At 35.7% G+C, this 27,733-nt stretch overlaps 1 protein-coding gene across 1 annotated transcript in view; it reads left to right on the top strand.

Annotated features, from left to right (window-relative positions):
- Positions 1 to 27,733, top strand: part of LOC126014385 (cadherin-related family member 3-like) — a 101,198-nt gene that overhangs the window by 49,510 nt on the left and 23,955 nt on the right. Inside the window, exons 5-10 of the mRNA XM_049777674.1 lie at positions 16,113 to 16,207; positions 18,981 to 19,088; positions 20,667 to 20,863; positions 22,068 to 22,245; positions 23,669 to 23,831; positions 26,394 to 26,496. Of these exons, the coding sequence (XP_049633631.1) occupies positions 16,113 to 16,207; positions 18,981 to 19,088; positions 20,667 to 20,863; positions 22,068 to 22,245; positions 23,669 to 23,831; positions 26,394 to 26,496 (844 nt within the window). The remainder of the gene's footprint in view (positions 1 to 16,112; positions 16,208 to 18,980; positions 19,089 to 20,666; positions 20,864 to 22,067; positions 22,246 to 23,668; positions 23,832 to 26,393; positions 26,497 to 27,733) is intronic.

Raw genomic sequence — 27,733 nt, forward strand, 5'->3', positions numbered from 1 at the left:
ACAGCGGTAAGGCCATTTGTCTTGCAACGCGGCTGACCCAGGATGGATGCAGGTTTGATCCCCGGCAATTCCATTATGTTCCCTTAAGCTTTGAAGCAATTTCTGAGTGCAGAACCAGGAGGTAACCTCTGAGCACCACCAGATGTGGCTCAAAAAATACAAAAAAAAAAAAAATGATGGTGAAGAAAATAGACAATAGTTTCTGCTTTTACGGGTTTATATTTTAGTAGAAGAGATATTGACTATATATATATGGTGCTCAGGGGTTACTCCTGGCTGGTCTTCTCAGAAATAGCTCCTGGCAGGCATTGGGGGACCATATGGGATGCCGGGATTCGAGACCAACCACTTTAGGTCCTGTGGTCAGCTGCTTGCAAGGCAAGTGCTGCTGTACTATCTCTCAGTCTTGACTATATTTCTTTATATGAGATGTCATAGAGTGTTCAGGGCTAAAATAAACAAGGAGGGTTTTAATATATTCTGTAAAGTGAAGTTGTTATTTAAAAAATTAAAAGGAAAGGTTAAGAAATGGATGTGTTCCTAGTGGTGGAATGCCCCTTATTCATTGTCAGTTAGTGTCCTTAAATATTCTGTGAAATAATTGTAATTCACTTTGACCACAATAAAAATGAAGAAAGAAAATAGAGGGGCTGGAGAGATAGTAATGGAGGGAGGGCATTTGCCTTGTATGTAGAAAGGACAGTGGTTCAAATTCTGGCATCCATATGGTCCCCGAGGCCTGCCAGGAGTGATTTCTGCGCACAGAACCCTTGAGCACTGTAGGATGTGACCCAAAAACCACACGACACACACACACACACACCACACACACACACTACACACACACACACACACACACAAAGAATAAAAGAAACAAAAAGAGAATTAACATTAACAAAAGATGGAAAAAGAAGAAGTGTTCATTAGCCGTTTATATTGTGAAAATTATTGTATCACCAGTAAAGTCGTTAATACCAAAAAAAAAAAAGAAATGGATGTGTTTCAATAGACGTTTTCTTTTGATTGCTTCTATACTTCTCAGTGAAATAGTAAGCCTAATAAGCAGCAGAGAGTGGGGAGAGAAAAGAAGCTATAGGTTGTGTAGTTTTTTTTTCTTCTCGAGAGGCCATGAATCTGCTAGTCTCAAGAAAGGACAGTGAGTTATTCAGAAGAAGAGATCAAAGATATACTGGAGAATGTTGGGTGAGGAAACAAACTAGATAATCTACTACATCAAAATTAGAATTTCTGTGTGAGTTTGGTATCTCCGTGAGTTTTAGTGTGTTGATGAACTTGATTCAGAGCCTGTTGCTGAGGGGGAGAAAGTTAATGGCTATCTTACTGCAAAAAGCTAAGTGTTCTTCTTGATTTCCTTAAAACATGCTTTGGTGGCTTGTTCTTCAAGCCCGTGTACTTTGATATGTATCCTTCACTTTCCTTGCTTCTATGTTTCTTTGACTGGCTTATTTTCTCTGTGGGGAAGTCAGTGTTTCTCTCTTGAACATATTCCCTCTCTTTCTCTGCTCAAGTTTATTTTGAACAAGTTTTGTTTCATAAAAATTACCTTGTTTCACATACACGAAAAGAGCAAAAACAAAAACTAAAAATAAACAAAAACCAAACAAAACCACAAAAACCAAAATCTTGATTGTGAGTGTCAAAAGGTTGGATATATAGGTTATTATAATGTGAGTCTATTTACAGAAGGAAAATGTGAATTCAGCATGATTATCTTATTCAAACTCAACAGCTGTGTTGAAGGGTCTAACAAAACAAAACAAACAAAAATGTTTTGTAGTTTATATTTGAAAAGTTAATCAGAAATTAACTTGGCTTCATTTGGATAGTACCCACCTATACAAATCTTTGCTCAAATCCATTGAAAGGATAATCTTTTGTAACAGATGGAAAAGATTAACTTAAAAAACTTCATTTTAAAATGAACATAAGCCAGGGAATGATTTATTTTTATCTAATTAATTTTGGTAGTGTAGACATATCAACCCTCTTATGAATCTGGTTTATCTGCAGCTGCATCTTCCTTTACATAAACAGGTCTTGTTCTTGATTCTGAGATGTGGTGAAATGGAGAATTGAGACAATTATCTGTGTTATTCAAGCTAAAGAGCAATTTTGGTTGAAATAGTATGCAATTGGCAAAGTGATTTCAAGAAAAGCTTTAATTGCCTAGAAAAAAAATTTAATTCTCAACATGAAAGAAAGGCAGATGTTTGGAGAACAATCACAATCATATTTTTAATAAACATTTTGGTAGTATTTATTCTATCTTTGAAAAACTTGCACCATCCTCCACAAGATGGCATGCAAGTTTGTAATATACATTATTAGCCAGGAGTAAATTATTTCTAACCTATGTTGTAATATGAAATAGCCCAAATATTCCACAGAAAACTCCTGCTTTGCCTTCAACTTGCAAATATATATCTTTTGTATTTTTATGGACAAAGGCTATTGTGAGAATATACATTTTGAAAAGTAAGTATGTGAAGGAAATGCGAAAAGAAATCAATAATTTATTCACAAAAAACAAATGAAAAGATTAGCAGTGATTAGCTATTTCCAAGTCAATACATATAGAAGACCAATAACACCAAAATGTTTAACTGTTTGTGTATGAAAAGATATTTTTGATGATTTAAAAATAAATTATGAGCAAAATTTGATATTGGAAAAATTTATTACTTTATTTGAAAGTCTCCTTAAACCATTTCCTGAGACAATTGAGAAATATCATGGCAATTTATGCTAATTTTTACTGTGGATCTTTATGTTTAAGGCAATAATAAAATAACCTGAATGCTTTTAGAACAGAGATACCATGATCCCTTTTCAGACTAAATCAAAACCGTTGTGGATATGACCCAGGATGCAGGAATTAGTATTGTAAATAACTTAAGGGAATTAAGAATTGTACTCCCAATTAAAACTGACACATTCCTCTGGGCTTTTACTAATGAAGATGTAAAGAATGTTTCACTTACCTATTGTCCCCGAAAAACTTAATGCAGGAAAAGTACATGTAGGAAGAATCCTTAAATCAGACATATACAAACATGTGTATGTATGTACATATGTGAATACATATATATGTATATTTTCCACACCCAGTAGTGTGCAAGGCTTACTCCGAGCTCTGCACTCAGGGTCACCCATGGCATTGCTGAGGGGGACCATATGAAATATCAGGGATCAAATCTGTATTGGCCTTGGTTAAGGCAAATGTTCTACAAGCACTAGTATCACTCTGGCCCATGTCTTAACCTTATGAAGACATTGGAGCATGTCTTAGAGAAGCATTCCACAAGTGACTTTATTGGCCTGTAATTTGACCTTCTTCCTAAGAATAGTCTTTCTTGATGCTGGAGAGATAGCACAGCGTTGGGGCATTTGCCTTGCATGCTACTGATCCAGGATGAACCTTGTTCTATTCCTGGTGTCCCATATGGTCCCCAGAGCTTGCCAGGAGAGATTTCCTAGCGCAGAGCCAGAAGTAACTCCTGAATATCCCGGGTGTGGCCCCAAAATCCAATCAATCAATCAATCAATCAATCAATAAACTGCTTTAAAAAGTCTTTCTTGTTTTTCAATATTAAACTTATTTCTTTATTTTTTTCCCCAGGGGTAAGGGATTCTTGGGATTTATTCCTGGCTCTGCATTTAGGGATTACTCCTGGCTGATTCAGGGGACAATGTGGGGTACTAGGGATTGAATTTGGGTGGGCATCATGTAAGGCAAGACTCCTAACCATATTAAAATTTATTTAGTACACCTGCCACAAAGCAGAAAGCTAGCAAACTTGGGAGGAGAAGGCAAGCCAGTCCCTACCCTGCAGAAACCATGCCTGCTGGATCCATCACCCAGAATCACTGTTTTCCAGTGCCCTGCCTCCTTTTCCCTCTATGATTCTCTTTAGGGTCACTTACCTGACCAAACCTCAGGTGTGCCAGTCTCTGAGCTGATAACATCAGGGCTTCCTGGAGGAGACCAGACACACCCCCATTCCCTGTATTTTCCTTCTTGCAGGAATCCTGGCAGTCGTAACCACACCCATAACTGCAGTTGCAATGTTAGAACTGGGCCAGCTCCAAAGACTCACTCTTTTCTCAAAAGAGATATAAACCGAGCCATGAAAGATGATGAGTACACAGGCCCACGCAGCAGAAAGTTGGCCATCTCATGAGGAGAGGGCATGCTAACACCCTACTTTGCCAAAGCCACACTTGTTGCCTCCATCACTCCATCACTGTTTTAATGTTGGCCTTCCTCATCAAGGACCCTCTTTAATTTCTTTCAGGGTCACCAATCTCACCAAACTTCAGGCACACCGGTTTTGGGGATGTTATCACCCAGGCTTTTTGGAGCAAGTGTGGGCACACTCCCAGTATCTTCTTCCGGGAAGCCTGGCAGCTCTGTATACCTCCATTAGAGTCACAATATCAGTAATAGTACTTTAAATTTCTGGACAACTTCATTTGTTTGATGCTGTTATCCCTATAAGAACACACCAATTTAACAGAATGGACAGCTAACAAGAAGAGCTTACTAAACCTTCTTCCATTGTATTAATGACTTTATTGAAGATACTATAATTTTCACAAATGTGCTACTACTGTATTTTTATTTCTTATTGTTTAATATTTTCATTTTTTTTTGTTTTTGGGCCACACCCATTTGAAGCTCAGGGGTTACTCCTGGCTATGCGCTCAGAAATCACCCCTGGCTTGGGGGGACCATATGGGACACGAGGGGATCGAACCGCGGTCCATCCGCTTGCAAGGCAGACACCTAACCTGTAGCGCCACCTTCCCGGCCCCGCATTTTTCTTTAATTATTAAACTTCTCTTCCTTTTTTACATTTTCTTTCTATTTTTTCAATAATTTTGTTCTCACTTATCTGGAAATATGTATTATGGTCAACTATGTCAACTATAGGATGCATTTTCTTTAAATAAAGTAAAATCATTATTTATTTACTTTCAATTTTTGGACCACACCTCATAGTATTCAGGGATTACTTCTGATTTTGTGCTTAGGGATCATTCCAGGAAGAGCTCAAGAAATCATTTTGGGTAAAGTGATTCAGACCTGGGTTGGCTGTATCCAAGGCAAATGTCACACTCCAGCCCCTATATTAAAGTTATTTTCTGAGAACATGCAGGTCATATGATTCTCTAGGAGTTGGCTCACTTCAATTCTGAATAAATTGGTCAAGTATATGCAAAGAATTATATTGATAAAAAGCTGTGAACCCAGGTTAGAAAAGTTCCAGAGTTGATTACTGATGCCTGCCTCAAGAAAATGAGAACTTTGATATCTAAGGGAACTTTAGAATGCTTTGAAGTTTTGGGGGCTAGAGAGGACCAGTCATTCAGAGTTTGCACCCAGTGGTGCTTAGGAGATCATGCAGAGCTCTTTTACACGCAAAACCAGCCTTTTGAGTCATCTCTCTAGCTCAGTGATTGATTTCTTAACGCACTAACTCATCATTCTAGCATGATTCAACAAAACAATGTTTCAGTTGCTGTAATGAAGCTTTAGTGACTTCTCAAGTGGGGGTGGCAAGTGGAGGACAAAGATGTGACTCAGTAGATGCCTCATAGGCTTGGGATTTAATTCCTAGTACTGCCAAAAATGGTTAGACTAGGGACCACAGTGATAGCAGAGCAGGTAAGGCATCTATTTGCCTTGCAAGCTACAGACCTGGGTTTGATCCTTGGCATTCCCCAAAGCTCAAGCATGAGTGATTCCTCAGTGCAGATATAGGAGTAAGCCTTAAGCATCACCAGGGGTAGTTCCTCCAAATATGCAGTGTAATGGACAACATGGATGTTCTCAGATCCCCTTGGGTCCCTTTGTACAATTACTGTCTGTTGATTCCAGCCTCACCTTTAAGATAGATGCTTTGATTTTTCAGTGAAAGAGCACAGTACTTAAAATTCTGAAGAGACTGAGAATTCAAGTCTTCCAACAACATCTCTCTAATACTAAGTGAGGAAGAGAAGTATAGAAAAGTCCTGTTTCTTGTAAAAAAAAAAAAACTTTAAAATATGGGCACAGCAGTGTTTGCCTTGCAAGCAGCCGATCCAGGACCTAAGGTGGTTGGTTCAAATCCCGGTGTCCCATATGGTCCCCCGTGCCTGCCAGGAGCTATTTCTGAGCAGACAGCCAGGAGTAACCCCTAAGCACCGCCGGGTGTGGTTCAAAAAACAAAAAATAAAAAATAAAAAAAAATATGGGGCTGGAGAGATAACATGGAGGTAGGGTGTTTGCCTTGCATGCAGAAGGACGGTGGTTCAAATCCCGGCACCCCATTTGGTCCCCCGAGCCTGCCAGGAGCGATTTCTGAGCATAAATCCTCAGGAGTAACCCCTGAGCACTGCCGGGTGTGACCCAAAACCCAAAACAGCCAAACAAACACACAAAAACTTTAAAATAGAACAGGTCTAATAACTTTTCATGTCATCTGCAATGTAATCTTTAAGCTAAAAACATTGCGGACCCGGAGAGATAGCACAGCGGCGTTTGCCTTGCAAGCAGCCGATCCAGTACCAAAGGTGGTTGGTTCGAATCCCGGTGTCCCATATGGTCCCCCGTGCCTGCCAGGAGCTATTTCTGAGCAGACAGCCAGGAGTAACCCCTGAGCAATGCCGGGTGTGGCCCAAAAGCCAAAAAAAAAAAAAAAAAAAAAAAAAACATTGCGGTATTCACACACACCAGTGCTCGCTGTAGGATGTACTTCCATATTTTTATTTGTTTGTTTTTGGACCATGCTCTGCAGAACTCAGGGTTTACTCCGGGCTTTGCAGTCAATAATTTCTCCTGGCAGTGCTTGATGAACCATATAGGATGTTGAGGATCAAACTTGGGCCAGCTACGTGAAAGGCAAGCGCCTTACCTGCTAGACTATCACTGTGGTCTCATAAACAAATATATCTCTTCCAGAAAAAGCAGCTGATCTCTGTGTTTTGTTTGTGTTGGGGCCAAACCCAGCATTGCTCAGGGTTCACTCCTCGGTCTGCACTCAGGGATCACTCCTGGGAACTTGGGGACCATACAGAGTTTGGCTGCATACAAGACAAATGCCCTACCCACTGAACTATTGCTTCAACCTCATCTTTGCACATCTCAATTCAATGGGGGTACTCGTTTACACTTGTCTTTCTGTGGTATAGCTAAAAATTGCTTATGCTAGATGATCCTAGATCCTAGATGATCTCTATGCTAGAGATGCCAGGATCAGTCTATTTTTTAATTGATTACTTTATTTAAACACCCTGGTTGGGTTTTTCTTTCTAGATACAAAATTGTTCATGACTGAGTTTCAGTCATACAATGTACAACACCCTTCACCAGTGCACAATTCCCAACACCAATGCCACCAATTTCCCTCTTGTCCTTCCCAATGCCCTCCGTGGCAAACATTTTTCCTCTATTTTTCTGTCTGTCTCTCTTTCATCTCCCCCCACACTCTTTTAGACACTGGTATGCAATATTGTTATTGAGTGGTACCGAGCCTATCTCTTTAACTCTTTCAGCTCCCCATTCTCATCCAGAGAGATGATTTCCAACTATCAATGTCACAGTGGTCTCTTCTCTGACCTATCACCCACTATTTGTGGCAAGCTTTCTGTCATGCATGGGTGGAACTATCTTGATGAGTTTGGTAGCATCCACAGAAACCAAATTCACTATTTTATATTTCTCTGTATCCCACAAAGTAGACTTTTGTTTTTGATTTTTTTCCAATTAAAATATTTCAGGTAACATGATAGCAAAAGTATTAATGTTTATAGTTTTAATGTATAAAGATACTGTACTATACACTGCCTCTTTCTACACACACACACACACACACACACACACACCCACACACACCCACCCAAACACATCTAAGACCACTGGCCCTAAGTCACTTCTAGCTCACTTCTTCATTGCCTCAACTTCTCTTCCCTTACTGTTTGTAAGTAATATATTTTTAAATTCAAGGCCAAAGTTTTGTTTCTATTTTTGTTTGGGCCACAGCTAGCAATGATTGGGGGCAACTCAGGAATAATTCTCACTATATGGAAGATAAGTGCTTAAATCCTTTCACTGTGTCTTTGGCTTCCAAAGTGGAATTTAATATGAATTAATTTGGAGTCTCCAGATCAGCACTAGTGAAATAGTTTTGCATCATAAGACCCCAACATAACATTCCTAAGAAAAGGTTGCTTTACCAGAAAAAAAAATCTTGCCCCATCCTCATACTAATTATAAAAGCCTTGTATTTTGGTACAGTTTCTTAGATAGCTGTTTTCTTTTATTATTTATTTAAGCACAGCAGTTACAAAATTGTTCATGGCTGACTTTCTTTGTTTTTCTTTATTTAAGCATCAGAGTTATAATTATGTTCGTAATTGGGCTTATGTCATAAAATGTACATCCACTTCATCAGTGCAACTTTCCTTCCACTAATGTTTCCCATTTCCCTCCTCTCCCACCCCCTGCCTGTAGTTGGGACAGGCATTATATTTCTATCACTCACTACCATTATCATGATAGTTGTTGGTATTATTTCTCTAACTGCACTCACCACTTTTTGTGGTAAGCTTCCTGACATGGACTGGTCCTTCTGATCCTCATCTTTGTTGTTTCTGGATATTATTACCATGCTATATTTAATTTTCTTATATTCCATAAATGAGTGAGATTATACTATGTTAGATAGATTTTTTATTTGCCAGAGGGATGCTGTCCCAATCACAAAATGTTTGAAAAAGAAAATCTTTAAAAAATGTGCTTTGTTGGATTTTTGTGTATGTAACCTTGACTTTTTTCTTGGTTGAAAATAACTCTGAGACTAAAGATCCTTATGCTGAGCTTCTCTAGTCAACCAGGCTGAAACCATGTGAGCTTTTGAGTTTTTATGTTGGTTTTGCTGCTGATTCTTCCCTGTTCAGCTCCCTCCAGTTTCATCTGTATTCTCCCGAAGCACTTAATAAATCACATGCACACTTTTTTAGAATCTCAGAAGATCTTTCTGAAAACATTTGAAGGTGATACCAAAATCCAAGGCTGTAGGAGTATCTATATAAGCTATGATTGGAATTCTGCTGTAGCCCATCAGGAGAAAACATGAGAAAGAATTACTTTCTCCATTTCATGAAAATGTGGGACCTAAATATATTTGTGTATTGATGTGTGAGAAATAATGGGTTATAGTGTATTAATATCTCTCAGATGTAGCTGCTTTTGTAAATGATGCAGAATGAAAAAAATTATAGATGTCCAACTTACATCTTCTGTGATTCTGATTTTTGTCAGTGTAGAGGTTGTCTGAATATTAGATGTTTTAAGTTCCTTAAGTAAATCTATTGCATAGCAAGCATGATTTAAGAGATTATTTTAAGAGAATCAATTTTATTATGATGATAAATTATATTACATAAACAATATTATTGATTTACCCTAAGTTAATAAACTCTTGTTTTATTCTTATCTTTTTTACTTTCTTTGCTGATTTATCCTCTGTTGGATTTTCAGATTAAAAACTTCTCAGGAATTTATCTTAGGCTTTCTTTCCTTTCTTCCTCTCTGTCCATTCTCCTTTACTTCTTAGTCCTTATTTTCCTTTATTTTTATTCATTTCCTTCCTTTCTTTTCCCCTTTACCTCTATTAACAATGAGAATGTATTTCTCAGTCACTTTGCTTTGCACAGATTTTTTATTTCTCAATCAAAACAAATAAACTTAAGACATTTTACTATTAAACTTATTTTATTTAAAAAAATGCATTACATAATTGACATAGCTGACCAGATTTACAGAGAATTTGCTTCCAGATTAGTGAGAACAAACTTATTTAAAAAGAATAGAATTAAAAAAGAAAAAATACAAAAATTAAAAATATACAGTGACAAGCAAATTTAATAAAATTATTGTATCTTCAATGAGGTCATTCTTAATTATCATTCTTAATGTTTTACATTACCAGCTGACCATTCTGTTACTTCATCTGTTTCCAAATATTAAGTGACCTCAACTATACATTGGCATCTCTATTGGTGTGTTCCTATGGGGATAATAGCTTAAAAAATGAATTTGTCTAGGAATTCATATCATTATTATTGATATTGTGGCTTTTGTGGAATGTGTTCTCAGCTGCCATGTCTCTCAGAAATAGGAGAATATGGGAGTGGAGGGTGGAAGGCACTCACACCAAAAAAAAAAAAAACCAAAAAAACCATAAAACAAAAAAAACCCTGGTGCTATTAGCTAAAATACTGGCATACCTAGAATTTGGTAAGATTGATGTCTCTATAAAGAATATAGAGGAGTGGTGAAGCAGGGCCATAGGTAAAGTGACAATTACAGGTGATGGATATGACATGCATGGCTTTGGCAGATGGGATGGAGGTTTGGTTTGCCATCTCCTTCACAGATTGCCATCTTTCTGCTGTGTGGTTGGTGTACCTATGATTTTATACAGCGTGGTTTTTACACCTCTTTCTAGAAAAGAGTAAGTCTATAGAGCTGGCTCAATTGTGAACATGGCCACTGTGTAATAAACAAGTCTTTTAGAAAATGAAGTGAACTTATTTTTGAGGACATTTCCCCTTGCCACATATACTCCCTTCTAGGCTATTTTCAAGCTTTGTATTCTGGAAACAGGATAGCTATTATTACTCTTAAGGTTAAGATTTCTTAGTTAGTTGATGGTGTTATAAATAAATAGAGGGAAATTAATTTGGTTGTCTGGTCACACAGAGAGTTAATTTCTCATTCCTTGGACTGCCTTCCTGCTCACGGAAGTTTTCATTTAGATGGCTTTCCCAGTGATGGCTGCTTGACTGCTGCCTAGCAACCACCAGCTTCGAACCTCCCCTAAACAATGGCAAGAGTTGCTCATATCTGTTATCATTTTTTAAATACAATCTTCGTTCATGAAAAATTAACTCTCATAAAAACATAACTTCCCATTATGTACCGCTTCCAAAAAATTGCTGACAGCAGTGTTATACTGAAATTGATTAGGAGAGTGCAAAAGTTTTTAGTGACAACAACCATAACTGTGGGGCCTTTATAAAATCATACACATTTCTATATAACCATAACTGATGCCTGTAAACACTCTTAAGTAATGTAGCTACAAGCCTATCTCTATCCTACCACTATGAAAAGGATCATTATACTTGTATTTTCTGTAAAAGTAAACATGTCATTGATTGTTCTATAGTTCTTTAGTGCTAATATTTTCTTATAACATTGTTTCAAAGAAAAAGCAGAGATCAATTCCATCCTATTTATATATGTAGAAATAGATAGGATGAATTTAAATTCATTTGAAAACAATGATTCATCAGAAAGTCAATAAATTAAAAGGTCACTAATTCCTCCAAATGATTTCCAGGTTGCTTTGCAGTCTGTCTGGATTTAATTTTTCTTATTAAATTATCTCTGAATCTACTCAATTATTAAGTCAGCAGTCCTTGATGTAATTAACTCTTGGTATTAATTCACTCAGGGAGTTTTCCATTGGCTTTTAAAAATCATTTGAATTTTATGAATCTAAAAACTTGGAGCATATCTATCCTTTTTTTGTAAATTTTTTTTTTCCTTAGGAACATGCAAGGTCATTATGGAAAATAAGCTCCACTTTTAGATTTGGAAAAATGTATCCAAATTTTCTAAGACTTGCTGTTCTTATTTCTATAATGGAGATACTATCAATATCTATAACAGAAGGTGCTCTGAGAATCAAGATAGTGTGCTTGAAGAGCTTTGCAGAACAAATAGAAGAGAGTATGAATGAAAGTCTATGAGATACTATGAAAAACAACTTGATAAAGTATTGTCTGTACCTATACACATAAAATGAGAAGAACAGATGCTCTAGTATTTCGGCTAGTTCTTTTTACAGCTCCCTGCCACTACTCCCCCACCCCAAGTGTATCTTTAGCATCACTGAACAAACAAAATAATCTCTGAGTTCTCATCAAAACAGTCAGCACATTTCTCTGAATGCAATGAGTTTTTATTTAACTTTAGCTTTCGGTGCAATGTTACAAGTGAGAAATGTTGGATAACATTTTGCTAAAAAGCAAAATTCATTAGAATAAATTTAGAGATCTGGTTGGTTTTATTAAATGTTTCATTAAGTGAGCATCAGTTCATGTAGCAAGTCAAAAAGTCTCTGAAAAGGGGATTACAGGAAAAGAAAGATTTTTCTAATTAGAAGAAGGGTGGAATAAATGTGTTAACAAAAGACAGATTATTTACAGAAAAATCACCTTCCATGTGACCATTCTTATAGTGCAAGACTAGGAATACTCTGCTTGTGTTAATTAGCAATTGACCGATTAAAAATCCCACTTTGGAAGAGGTTAAATCGTAGTTAGGTGTTAAGGTTCAGTAGGGCCTTATATGAACGACTCCAATTTGGAACTTTATTTCTTTTATGTCAATACCAAGTATGAGAGGTTAGAAAAAAAATCTTTATAATATTTGGTCAGTTTATTACAATGATCAGGTTCTTTAGCTCTGAAAAAAATCACTAAAGGTCAGACTTTTCTCCAAAATTTATTGAAGCAAGGGATTTATTGAAGAAGGGGCTTGTGCATAGTCAGAGGTTTTAAGCTCTTGTATATAAGATTTGAATGCCCCTCACAACTCCTGGAATTGAACCTGGTTTGCTGTTCTGTGCACATTTAATAAATTGGACAGTTGTGCAGGAAACACAGGAAGGCAAGTCTCAAGGAGATGAACTGAAAATGACCTAAAATGGTGGAGCTGTTTTACCACTAGGAGGGAAGGTCAGGTATGGCACAAAGATTGCTTAATACTATGAACTCTTTCCTATTATGGAGAATTTTTGTTTGTTTTGTTTTGTTTTGTTTTATTTTGTTTTGTTTTGGGGCCTCACCTGGTGATGCTCAGGGGTTACTCCTGGCTATGCACTCAGAAATCACCCCTGACTTGGGGACCAAATGGGACTCCGTGGATCGAACTGAGGTCCATCCTGGGTCAGCCAAGTGCCTACCACTGTGCTATTACTCTGGTCCTAAATATTAAGGAGAATTTTTTAATTAATGGATTGTTTAGTTTGCCTTGAAGGTTTTGTAGGCAGGGCAGTGTTTTGCCTAGAAACACATACTCAGATTCGGGAGAATATGCAGATTGGGTTTCATGATGGATTGAGGGGTCACATCTGATCTTCAATCTAAATTTTTTCTGTCCTGAAGTCAGTGATTGAGATGCAATTTAATCATTATTATTGATAAATGTGATTCAAACAATCTCTTTGGGGAAGTGAATTTGATGTTTAAGAGGGCAATTAATTAAAGAGTTGCTTCAGAAAGAATAATCTGAAAACCCAGACCTGAGGTAACTATTTCTCCGACTAATTCATCTTCATAGGTCTATAAAAGTAAGTGGAATGGGAAGGAATACATAAAAAATACATAGAAAAATACATGGGAAGGAACATAGAAAAGAAGGCATCTAGTTAATGTCTAACATTTCAGTTAACAACAAAGGTTTGTTTCTCATTTTTTAAGCTAATGATATAAGAGAAGCATCATTTATAACTTTTAAGTCACCTTTTGATCTCATAGTTTATTCAGAGTAATCTATGTTTGGGAAGATATATACAAAGGATATTTGATTACATCCTAAAAGATATTTCAATAGACATGAAGACACAATCAGGCACAATCTTACTACTTCCAATAGTTGTAAATATGACAGGCAAACTTGAGCCATGAATTTTTCTAATATTTCCTTTTCTTTTCACCATAGGGTTATTTACAACAAAGAAAACTATTGCCTTTCATCTGAGGCCATCCTGTCAGGGTGAAGGAAATATTTTTTTTTATGCTTTTATTTTTTTTAATATAATTTTTATTTTGATCATAGTGGCTTACATATTGTTTTTTTTTTTATTGAGGGGAAATATTTTTTTAATCACTCTTGTTAGTCCTTTAGTCCCTTTGTGTTTCCTTTTTTTTTTTTTTTAACAGTGCAACATTCCCATCACCAATGTCCCAAGTCTCCCTCCTCCCCACCCGACCCCCGCCTGTACTCTAAACAGGTTCTCAATTTCCCTCATACATTCTCATTATTAGGACAGTTCAAAATGTAGTTATTTATCCAACTAAACTCATCACTCTTTGTGATGAGCTTCCTGAGGTGAGTTGGAACTTCCAGCTCTTTTCTCTTTTGTGTCTGAAAGTTATTATTGCAAGAATGTCTTTCATTTTTCTTAAAACCCATAAATGTGTGAGACCATTCTGCGTTTTTCTCTCTCTCTCTGACTTATTTCACTCAGCATAATAGATTCTGTGTACATCCATGTATAGGAAAATTTCATGACTTCATCTCTCCTGACAGCTGCATAATATTCCATTGTGTATATGTACCACAGTTTCTTTAGCCATTCGTCTGTTGAAGGGCATCTTGGTTGTTTCCAGAGTCTTGCTATGGTAAATAGAGCTGCAATGAATATAGGTGTAAGGAAGGGGTTTTTGTATTGTATTTTTGTGTTCCTAGGGTATATTCCTAGGAGTGGTATAGCTGGATCGTATGGGAGCTCGATTTCCAGTTTTTGGAGGAATCTCCATATCGCTTTCCATAAAGGTTGAACTAGACGGCATTCCCACCAGCAGTGGATAAGAGTTCCTTTCTCCCCACATCCCCGCCAACACTGTTTATTCTCATTCTTTGTGATGTGTGCCATTCTCTGGGGTGTGAGGTGGTATCTCATCGTTGTTTTGATTTGCATCTCCCTGATGATTAGTGATGTGGAGCACTTTTTCATGTGTCTTTTGGCCATGTGTATTTCTTCTTTGTCAAAGTGTCTGTTCATTTCTTCTCCCCATTTTTTGATGGGATTAGATGTTTTTTTCTTGTAAAGTTCTGTCAGTGCCTTGTATATTTTGGAGATTAGCCCCTTATCTGATGGGTATTGGGTGAATAGTTTCTCCCACTCAGTGGGTGGCTCTTGTATCTTGGGCACTATTTCCTTTGAGGTGCAGAAGCTTCTCAGCTTAATATATTCCCATCTGTTAATTTCTGCTTTCACTTGCTTGGAGAGTGCAGTTTCTTCCTTGAAGATGCCTTTAGCCTCAATGTCCTGGAGTGTTTTTACCTACGTATTGTTCTATATATCTTATGGTTTTGGGGCTGATATCAAGGTCTTTAATCCATTTGGATTTTACCTTCGTACATGATGTTAGCTGGGTGTCTAAGTTCAATTTTTTGCAAGTGGCTACCCAGTTGTGCCAACACCACTTGTTGAAGAGGCTTTCTTTGTTCCATTTAGGATTTTTTGCTCCTTTATCAAAAATTAGGTGATTGTATGTCTGGGGAACATTCTCTGAGTATTCAAGCTTATTCCACTGATCTGAGGGCCTGTCCTTATTCCAATACCATGCTGTTTTGATAACTATTGCTTTGTAGTAAAGTTTAAAGTTGGGGAAAGTAATTCCTCCCATATTCTTTTTCCCAATGATTGCTTTAGCTATTCGAGGGTGTTTATTGTTCCAAATAAATTTCAAAAGTGCCTGGTCCACTTCTTTGAAAAATGTCATGGGTATCTTTAGGGGATCGCATTAAATCTGTACAGTGCTTTGGGGAGTATTGCCATTTTAATGATGTTAATCCTGCCAATCCATGAGCAGGGTATGTGCTTCCATTTCCACGTGTCCTCTCTTATTTCTTGGAGCAGAGTTTTATAGTTTTCCTTGTATAGGTCCTTCACATTTTTAGTCAAGTTGATTCCAAGATATTTGAGTTTGTGTGACACTATAGTGAATGGAGTTGTTTTCTTAACAACTTAACAAGGAAATATTTTTAATAGAGCAAAAACATAGAATTTTCTTTTCCTGGTCTTTATGTGTAATGAGAGTCTATCAAAGGGTGGATGGGGTGGGGGTGGAGTGCAGGTACAAGCAGCAGAGGTGGGAATGACTTCAGGCTTTGGGTAGACCTGAGCATTAGAGATTTCAAGGTTGATTCTTGGAGGTACACATAATATCACTGGGGAACCAATTGGTGAATCTGCAATATTTTTATTTTATTTTATGTTTTTTTCTCTTTATTGTCGAATAAACAGTACTCCGTTTCCCCAGAGGGCTCTGGCTTCACAATCAACAGTGTTGGAACAATTTCTACAGCAGCAGTTTTTGATTTTGAAAGTGAAGCGAGAAGGTAAATACTGCTCTGGGCTTTTTTATTCCCAGAAATGCCCATCCTTTGGTTTATATTATGCTATAGGTGTGAATATTTCCCCTATCTGTCCTTAATGTGCTCTCAAATAATGATGCATAGGCTTTGCCTTAAATATGAAATGATTATCTATAAACTAGCCTGACAATTGCCTATTTAACTACTGAATGTGGCTCTTTTTACCCCTCCCTGCATCATCTACTTTGCTTAGAGACAAATGTCAAGATAATTTCAATGATGCAGTTTGCAAGCTGCATTGGAAAGGTGGGAAACTTCCCCCTGGATATTTAGGGCACAGAATTCATTTGCAATGTAATCCAGAAACTTTGAAAGTTGCTTTTTTCCTCAGTCTCTGACCAAAGGTTAGCTATTGGCATAGAAATTATTTCTATTTCTATGGTAGATTTCATGGCATCCTTTTTAGTCATATGTTCTGCATCAATTGTTTTACAGGACAGGAAAATGGTCCTTTTAAGCTATTGCAATCAGGGTGCTTCTGAATCTTACAAGATTCTTCCCAATTTCAAAAGTTGATGATGAAATATATTGTCACTGTTCGCATCTTTAATAGCACAGATTCAAAATTCGAAATGGATTATGCTTACTCCTGCCAACTTTGTAAAGACTCTCTAAATTTATGTTATCTTTACATATTTCTGGTAGAAATTACACAATTTTTTTTATTTCTATTCCCTGACTTCTGCCTCATAATAGCTAATCTCATAATAACTCTGGGAACAATGAGGAATGTGCATAATATCTTTCTTTATTTAGGTGGGCCTCCTTCTCAGCTTGAGGAAACACCAGAACTATACCTGGCAGTGAGAGTATTGCCATTTGGCATCAAGGATCAAACCATGACCCTCTGCATGCCAAGGACTTGCTCTACTTTTTTAGCTCTTTTCCCAGCCTAGGGTTGAGCATCAGCACATTTCAAGATATTTTTATGTCTTAAGATATTCTAAAAAGTGGGAGTAAATGTCATTGATATAAACTAATAATTTAACTTTGTCTTAATAAGTGGTCATGAAAGTTGTCCATTTCTTAATATCTTTGATCAGTAGAGATGATCCTGAAAAAACAAAGAAGCTCTTTGATTCAACCAAAGAGTTTGAATAAATACTTATTTGGTTATGGTCTTGCAATGGATTTTTCAGTAAAATTCCATAGAGAATACATAATATATTAACTCAACTTTAACTTTTTTGGGGGGAGGGGGTCATACCCAGCGGGGCTCAGGGGTTATTCCTGGCTCTGCACTCAGAAATTGCTCCTGGCAGGCACTTGGGGACCATATGGGATGCCGGGATTTGAACCTCCATCTGTTCGGATCAGCTGTCTGCAAGGCAAATGCCCTACCACTGTGCTATCTCTCTGACCCCAGCCTTTAAAAATTTTTAACTTTAGAGCTTCTAGGGTCACTGAGTAGACCTTTAAGTAGGATTAAGAAAATTTTAAAATGCTTCATTTATTTTATCAATTATATTTTTTATTTGTTTTTTTTTTGGGGGGGCACATCTAGTGCTGCTTACTCAGGGGTTTCTCCTGACTATGTGCTCAGAAATTGCTCCTGGCTTGGGGGATCATATGGGACGCCAGGGGATCAAACCATGGTCTGTCCTAGGCTAGCATGCAAGGCAGACAGACCTGCCTTACGCCCTGCGCCACTGCTCCTGTCCCTCAGTTATCTTTCTTCAAAGGAGACCATGAAATCCTTAATTTTTTTTTAAACTACCTTATAGTCAACTCTACAGAATCCATCTAGACCAAATGAATTTGAAGTCTTCAAAATTATAAAATCCTGTCTATGCCTTATTCCTTTCATTCTTGTCAGAAATACTTCCCAGAATTGCTAAAAAAAAAAAGTTTTCTTCTTAATGATAGATTGGCTTATTTTTATTGAATCATCTCATAAACAATTATCTTTTTATAGTAAAGGTTATTAAATAGGAGGATAATGGAGGGGTAATTAGTTTAAATTCATGGATAATAGGATACTATTATTTTGTTCTCAATTACCAGTACCTTTCAATAAAAAATAGAATGCCTTTTCCCTGAAAGTGTCAACTGCCCCTGTTTGCCTGGAACTGAGAAGCTTCCTAGAATGTGCAAAAGGTTTTTTTTTGTTAAAGCAAGACAGTTTCAGCTAAATCTGAGTAGATTGGTTACTCTAGGTCACAGTTTATAGACATCAAACAATCATCTTTCCATCAGGATTCTCTAAGTCTCTCATTTCAAACTCTTTCATTTCTCAAACCCATCAATGTCTCTTATGACATCAAAACCCTTTAGTCATTCAACCGTCATAATGATTTTCCCATTCTCATTCAATTATTTTGTAGCATTTTATTATTTGCCCTTGCCAGTTTTCAATATTGAAATGTCAGTGTTTAAGTTAAGAACCTATAGCCATTGATTTGTTTGCTCTTTTCTTTTTTTGTTTATTTTAATTTTAATTATTTTATTTTTATTTTTTGATTTGTTTGCTCTTTTAAGTGAAATGATTCCCTTTGTCTTTCTTTATAGATGGGGATTAACTACTTCTTGACAATTTTGCCTGCTTTACAAATAGATTTGACTAACTTGGTTCCTCAGGAAGTGTCAACCATTTTGTGTTGAACATGTGGGTTGTCTGCTACTTTAATAAAATGAACAAATTGTTATAACTGAGCAACTGAACCAAATAGATTCTTTTTCTGTTAAAACCTGTTAGTACTATAAAGTCTTAGCAATCTTGTCTTGGTTGCATTTTTAGTTTCTCATTAGTTATTAAGGTGGTTGATCCTGGAGGACTGTTTACTGTTGGGAATTTAAAGATTTTCCTCATCAATGTTAACAACAAGGACCCTATTCTTACATGCAGGTAAGAAAAAAATTGTTTAAAAATACCCTGAGAATTGAATATGAAAATGTAGCTCTGAAGTTCATTAGTAAAATTTCATTAGAATGGAATAGTTTTCTATCTCTTTTTAAATTTGTTTAAATTTTCTAGACATTTTCCATTTTTATTGAGTACAATACTATAAATTATCATTCTGTGCATAGTTTTTCCAATTCCATGTCTACTCTACCACCAGAATACCATCTTTCCTCCATCAATGTCCTGGGGACCCCTCTCAACCTACATCTTCACATCTCTCCATGTAAGCTCTGTTTTGTAGAGCAAGACTCAAGTTCTGTTGCCTTTGGCCATTTGTTCCTTTACTATGTTTTTTTTTTTTTGTAACCCACATATAAAAAAGATTATTTGCACCTGCCCCTCTTTCTGATTTATTTCACTCAACATGATACCCCTTAGTTCCCATAGCTGCAAATTGTAAGCTTTAATTTTTTTTCCTTTAGTTAATAGTATTTCATTGTGTATGTTTACTTTTTTTATTTTAAATCTAGTTATCTGTTTCTGAGCACTTGGGTTGTTCTCACATTTTGTCAGGAAAACTGAGATGGTTCCAAAGATGGGATCTAAGATTCTGGGGTGAGCTGCTGATGTCTGATCAACTGAAGCCTAAGTCACTATGACTAATGTTTAGGGTAAAAGCCCTACCTGCAATATAAAATGTATGGGTTCCTATTCATATTAGATAAGAACTTCTTTATTTTTATTTTTTGTCAGAACTTCACAGTTCTTTATTTACATCGAATTAGGGAGGAACATTCATATTTGTTTTGCACTGTTCTCTACGGCAGTAAGAGGACAAGAAAATTGTTTCTGTTTCATCTTGTGGGTGCCAGACTAACACAGATTTGCATAACATAGATTTGTAGACAACACTCAGGATCTGAACAGAGGTCTGATAAACCAAAACTGCTCCAGTGTTCATACAATGGTCATTCACTTATAATATTTTTAGAATGCAAGAAATAGGGAATTAATAGGATATCCAGAAGGAACTTCTTTCTATGCCTAAGATTTTTCAATTGTTTTGTTTTGGCCACACTTGGTGACGCTCAGGGGTTATTCCTGGCTATGTGCTCAGAATTCATTCCTGGCTTGGGGGACCATATAGGACGCCCAGGGACTGAACCATATTTTGTCGTAGGTCAAGATTTTTCAATTTTAATGTGACTAATTCTTAGAACAAAAATGGTACCTATTTCCTGGGACTACTGTGATTAATAAATGATAAAATGTAAACTAAGGCCACAGTAATAGTAGAGTATTTGCTTTGAATATGGCCAAACTGGGTTCAATCCCCAGCATCACATAAGGTCTCCCTCATCCCACTATGAGTAATTCCTGAATGCAGAACTTGTAGTAATTTCTAAGCAATAATGAGTGTGACCCCAAAATACAAATAAAGAAATAAATAAATAAGCTACAGGCAAGTATTCTCTAAGTGGATAAAACAATTAATTTAATAATAACTTTCCACTTTCCATCTGCCATCATCATGGGCTGAAAAGCAAATATGCTCTAATTGTTTTTTTCTTTTGAAACAAGTTTGTTCGGCATTGAAAACTCTCTCTTGAATGTTACTTCTGTAAACTCAACTCTGAACAATAAAGTGGACATCACACTGAACGAAGAAATGCCAATTGGTAATACAGTTGGAATATGCCAGGCAACTGATGAAGATAATTTGGGAGGCTTAACTTTTCAACTAGATCCACAGAATGTTTACTTTGCAATTGACAAAGGTAGTTGAGAATTGCACAGCAAATTCTATATTTTACATGTTATCTATTTATATTAAGTATTCTCTGTAAAAATGAATTCAGGGCATCTATGAGATTATCTATATTTTCACAACCCTTACAAGAAGCACATAGAAATATAACTCTCTGCTAGACCCAGTTTTCCTCTCATGAGTTAACTAACATCTGATGCTTCTTGATGCTTTGTTCTCTATTTAACATGACTTACTAGATCATTTGGTCATATCTAAATTATTCTTCTTTCTGCATCAAGTTCAAACTTGTGAGAGAGATTTTGATTGAATTTTTCAGTTCACTTATTTTTTTCATCTAATGAGCTGGGTCTAATATGGGAAGTTTGTATAGGATAGAATGAAATTATACCATACATACGACTTCTGGGAATAATTAGAGAAGAAAATTATTCCTTTGAATGTATTTATAGATTTAAGTCTCTATAGTAGATAACGTCAGTGTTCAGTACTTAACATCTAAAGCGTTTGTGCCTTCATATATTTGTTTGAGATATTATTTGGAGTATGGATTGTACCCCATTCTCCTTTCCCACAAATTATTGGTTTAAAATGTTGGAAAAATGCTGCCTATTCCTATAAGTTGCCTGCTTTCAAATCTTTGTGTTTATACGTTCAGACCTATGTTCTTCAAAAAATATTTTGTTTTCTTAAAATATATCAAATTTAGTCTTTTCTTAAACTTATTTTTAACCACTTGTGTTGTGGTTTGCTTTCCAGCCAAGATGATAAATAACACAAAGGCCAGGACTATTCTGTAGTATGTACAGTTTTTGTCACATTTACTGGCACATACTTGGAACTCCATATGTTTTATATTTATTGTAGAATAAGTATCTGAATAGAATATCTAAACCCAATGAGTCATGATCTCATTAAGGGATTTTCATTTATGATTTTATTCTCTGTTGAGAATGATCTCCAACAAACCCTCATTTCATATCTTACATCTCTTTTAAAATCTAAAAGAAAGGTCTCTTATAGAAAATCTTCCCCATTGCTCTAAGCCAAAAATAGTTTTGTTTTTGCTACCAGCTAGCATAATATAAAAATTGAGGGCATTTTGATGATAAACATATACTGTGTCTATATTTTGAGTCAGTTTCATAATTCATTCTTTATCTCCTGTATTGTGATGGGTCAGTTGACAACCGGATGTGTTGTTTTTGTTTCAGACCATGGGACTGTTGTTATTGCTTCTCACCTTGATGTGGAACGAGGTGGGTTTCCACGTATTCAGTCTTTCTTCATTAAGGCTTGTGACCAAGACCAGCGGTGTGCACAAATTTCAGTGACTACCTATATTCGTGGCATTAATGACAACAAACCTTTCTGTGATCAATATCTGATTAGGTGAGCAAGGCAATGAACAGGAGTAGAGTGACTGACAAGAGGCAGTATTGGTGTATTTATTAGCTCGGGTCTACATATGTCTGATCATCACATTGCTCTTAAGTCTCCTATTCTAGTACTCTAAAATGACCTATTGAAATGGCCTATATTTCCTGGATCTGACAGTAAGTTCTTAAAAGTTTATATTTTTGGAGTCATAGACATAATTTGGAATCTTGATTATATTAGCTGTGTGATCTGAGGATATATGCTTAGTTTCTTAACTCTTCAATATTTTTCCTTATATGTATACTTTGTAAAATGGAATATAGCAACATTTATTTTTAAATTGGATATAAAAATTAAATGGGATCATTTAGGAAATATTCTGAACACACAGCTAAGCATATAGATAGCAACATATTTATTTTAGTTTCATAAGTCTTAATCCTCAACACTATATTTAGGAAATAGACTTAAATTTTAGAAAGGTAATATTACATACCATATATAACATAAGCATCCTTTAAATATTTTTGAAATTATATATTCTATATATGTATAAGAGTGGGCAAGGAAAGATATTGACATTTTGGTAATAAAGATTTAAAGGTATGATTTTGTGTACCAAATAAGTTTTATGAAAATTAAAAATTATAAGTTGTATTATAGTCAGTGTGGCTAATTTTATTACTTAAATTTTATTCTCTAAGCATGTATTATTCAACTCCTCCCGTCTCAACTACAAAAAACATTATCCCATGTTTTCTAAGATTTATTCCTAATTAGACAATGAGAAATAAACCATAGTCTATGTTTATTATTATCCATATTGCCTATTTTTATCCCAAATTCCTCTAGCTGTCAAACATAAATGGTAAATTGTACCGATTGCACCTATTATTACAATAATTACAGTAATACTTAAAATTGTTCATACATGGGTTATATACACTCAGTAATTGTAATTTCTTTCTGTCTTCTTTCTCTTCCTCCTCCACTTCTTTTTCTTCTTCCTCTTCTTTCTCCTCCTCCTCTTCTTCTTCTTTATTCTCCTCCTCCTTTTCTCTTCTGCTTTCTCCTCCTCCTTTGTCTTCCTTTCTTCCTTTCTCTTCTTACATCAGCTAATTAACTCAACACCTACTGTGTATTGGATGCACCTAAAATAGCACAGAGCCAGTAGTACCACTGGGTGTGGCCCAGAAACAGAAAGCCAAAAAGCAAAGGATAAATACTCTTGAAGAACAAACAAAATCTTAAGAAATTCATAACATCTTTTGGAATATGACTTCCTGAAGGATGTCCCAAAACAGAAAATCATGACTCAAGATAACTAAGACTATCACATTTAAGCATTTTTCTGATCTAGTGAAACTTCATGGGATAAGCATTATATTAATAAAAGGCATCAATATTAATAACTTTTTTAATTTTCAAAAAATAGGTACACAGGTATAGAGGTGATTGAAAAAGATACAATAGTTGCAAAACTCTTGTGCCATGACCTGGATGAGCCACCAGATAACATACAGTATGTTCCAGGCTTGGGGCCAATTGGTGCGGGACAACTCTTTGTGCAAGTACCAAGTGCTGAAAATGTTATCCAGGTAGGCAATAGTTGCTTTCTCTCCAGGGAGTTTTCTCAGAGATGAAGATATTTCATGGCCACAGTAAGAATAATGTGCGTAGATGCACTTAGAAAAGCTCTGATGCAACTGACTCTGGTCTTTCTTACTACAAGGCATTTGGGCAAGTTCTTTATTGTCTTGCTGCCAGCCATCAATTTCTCATTCTTTTGATATGCACAAAATGACTAACTTTCTACTTAGCTGGGTTAATGAATTGAGGCTCTGAAAAGAACACTGATTACTCAGGGATATGTCTGTACAAATATATGTGTATTGATGGCTGATTCCCCTGTCATTGGGAATGCCAGGATCAAGTGCCTTTTCTCTCCACCCTCTTGAGGTTATAAACTTCACCTTGACAGAGAAAAGACAGTAAATTATCTGCCCCTACCTTTTTCAAAATAGAATTCTTGAAAAAGTTCTTCTAACTCTTAGTTTCTACTGGTCATTATTTAAAGCTGCTGTTCTTTAATTTAAACATCACCAACTCACTTCCCTCAACTCTGAGCTAATATTTTTGAGAAAGTCATGAAGAACTTTTATTCTGTTAAAAATTTTCCTATGGTTATGACACTAAATTCTATTGAATTCTTCAAATTATAAGCTGAGTGTTCTATATGTTATGAATTTTGGAAGCTTAGGCACCGAATCAAGAGGTTCATTGGGTTATTGTTCTTTTGAGAATGCAATGCCAAACTGTCACTTTATTAAGTGGAATTTGGATAAGTATTAAAGTTTTGGAAACGTGATGTTAAGCAACATTTACATCTTCACATATGTTCTTCTATTTCTGAAAAACTTTTTGTACCCAGAGCCTGTCTCTGATTTATTCCTTCATTTTCATAATTGTCCTTTAGTTCTTAAATGCCACCAATTCTTGTAAGCTTTCATTTACTACCATATCTAGCTAGTCAAAGCAATTTGCAAGGCATCTTACATATAATCGATACCTTTGGGAAACACACCCCACCCAGTAGTTTTTTTGGGGTTACTTTCTGCTCAATTTTCAGAGCTGCTCCAGGCTGTGCCAAAGACTGAACCCAGGTCATGTAGAGTGTGAACTCCAGTTCATTGAGCTATCTCCCCAGCCTCCTGGATAACATACTTTATTTATAGTGTTATGTGTATACACAATGTATAAATAAAATATAATTATATGTATGATAATATTTTCCCCAGAAGACTTTATTGTTTGTCACAAGTATACAATTTCTTCCGTTAGCAAGTTTATCAAGGTATCATTCTCAAATGAGCACATGACATTCTACATTCTGCATTAAATAAATATCTAAGAGGTGGAATAGAAGGGCACTTGAAAACTGTATAGTTGTTTACAAAAACTTGGATACTTGGTGTCATATTGACTAATTCCAATAATGTCATCTGTGAGTCATGCCAAAACTATGCGTGAGAGCTGTCTTTAAATCCCTACTGCAATTTCATATTGTTTGTTGTTCTGGCCCTGATGCCTATCAATGTACCCTGTCCTAAGACTTAAGTTGGTACTCAACAATATTATAAAACATGAATAACTTCTCATAATAGAAATAATTACATTTGTTGCAGTTCTTTATTATTTATAACATACTTGCAATTTTTCTTTTTATGGCCTGTTTACATAATTAGCATGAAATGAAGACAAAAGAAATACTTGCACTTTTGTTGTACTGTTTTGTTTAAAATTTAGTAACATTAGGGGCCGAAGAGATAGCATGGAGGTAAGGCGTTTGCCTTTCATGCAGAAGGTCATCGGTTTGAATCCCGGCATCCCATATGGTCCCCTGAGCCTGCCAGGAGTGATTTCTGAGAGTAACCCCTGAGCACCGCCAGGTGTGACCCCAAAAAAAAATTTAGTAACATTAGGGCTTGGGTGTACCGTGTAGAGTGTGTGTACATGCACAGTGTATAGGATGCTTGCCTTGCATATGAATGACATAGTTTGATTCCCAAGTATCCCAGATGGCCCTGAGTCTGCCAGAAGTGATCCTGGAGTGTAGAGTCAGGAATAAGTCCTGAGCACCACTAGGTATGCTCCTAAGACATAAGAAATAAAAATTAAAATGAACAAAATTGAAAGATAACCAGAGATATCCCTTTATATTACCCAAATATTTATTTCTGCATGTTAGTCTTTCTGGGTATGCTTTGTCTTTTAGGAAATATCTGGAAATAATCCGGGCTTACTCCTGAATCTGCACTCACTGATCACTTTTAGCAGGGATCAGGAATATATATATATATATATTATATATATAATAATAGCATAATATATATTAGGAATATATCAGGAATATAGTGAGTCAGGGAATTGATCCCAGGTTAGTGCATGAAAGAAAAGCGTCTTATTCACTGTACTATCACTCTGGCCCCTGTATGCCAGTCTTTTATCAATCTCAGATGTATTCCAATATAATTTTTATTAAGTGATGATGAACACGTGTCAATTTTGAAATTATAATATGTTAAAATTATCTATAAATTTTAAGTTCAATATTATTTTTCTGAAATAATGTTATTTTTAAAAATGTATCCTGAAATAAGGTTTCTAAAGAATTGGATTATGAAAACCCAGAGATAATTGCAGCTGGACATATCTACAAAATGACAGTTTTAGTATTTGATCACCTACATTCCTCACACACAGGTAAGCTTGGTAACCTTACAAGGAGCAGTAAATGTCTTTTTAATAGACTATTCACTTTAGATTTTCCCATCTAAAGATTCATAATATTTGCCATGATTTTTGTAAATTAGGTAAAATAGAAAAATCATAAACCCTTTAGCATTTTAGAGTAAATATTATGTTTGTCAATCACAAAGCATTGTGAAACACAAATTTGAGTTATGTATTGTGGATTATGGCATGTCTCTATACTAAATGTTTGAAAAATATAGAAGGTGAATATTGAATTTTGAGCAACAGGGTCAATGTTCTTTAGGTCTCTCTTGATACACTTGATATAAAGGTTTTAATGGGGATACATTTACAGATATGATTTGTAGACTGAATTATTCATTTACATTGAAAAGTGAAATGTAAAATACAATGGATTAGGAAGAAGAATACGCCCAGAAGTGTTTTTGCACTTTCTCTGTCATTACTGGTGGAATTGCATCGTCTCATGTATCAACTTGACATATTGCTCAACTACCACTTTAGAAAGAAAATACGTCTACTTACAATTTTTATCCTGATTGCTAAACTAGTCTAAAAAGAATCTATGACTTGGGTCAGGAAAAAATCTGAGCCTTTCTATAATATGAAGAAAAAAATCACTCCATCATAAATCCATCTTCTCTCTAATTCCCATTCCCTAGTATATTCACAGCAACTGCTACTGCTTATAAAAAGTGTTTATAATCTCCCACATGTGATCTTCTCTATATTTATGGAGCAAATAATTAGCATAGATTTTAGTTGTTATAGATGTAATAAAATTTATAGAATGGCAAAGCTATAAATGACACCTGCTCTTGTAGCATGTAATGGAATTTACTGAAAGAAATATAAAGATTTTATATAAATCACCTGTCTCTACAGAACAGTGCTTCATACAAAGTCTTTATAGAATAAAACTTTGAAATGGTAATGAAAGTTATAGGATCTAGTTCTAGAAAGTATACATTATAAAATATATATTAAATATAAAGAATGTCACATATTCTCCTAAGGAAAATTTCTATGGATCCCAAATAATGTTTTGACACATGTAACAAACATAATTTAGGAAATAAAAATTTAAATGTCCTTTAGAACAATATTTCTATAAGATAATATACTAAAGAATTCCATGTTCAAATGAAATTGGGATTTAATATAGCTAGAAATTCAAAGTATATAAAGTAAATTGGAAGCACTAAGAAAGTTTGTCTTAAAAGAA

The sequence above is a fragment of the Suncus etruscus genome, chromosome 7 (genome assembly GCF_024139225.1).
Source record: "Suncus etruscus isolate mSunEtr1 chromosome 7, mSunEtr1.pri.cur, whole genome shotgun sequence".
NCBI lineage: Eukaryota > Metazoa > Chordata > Mammalia > Eulipotyphla > Soricidae > Suncus > Suncus etruscus.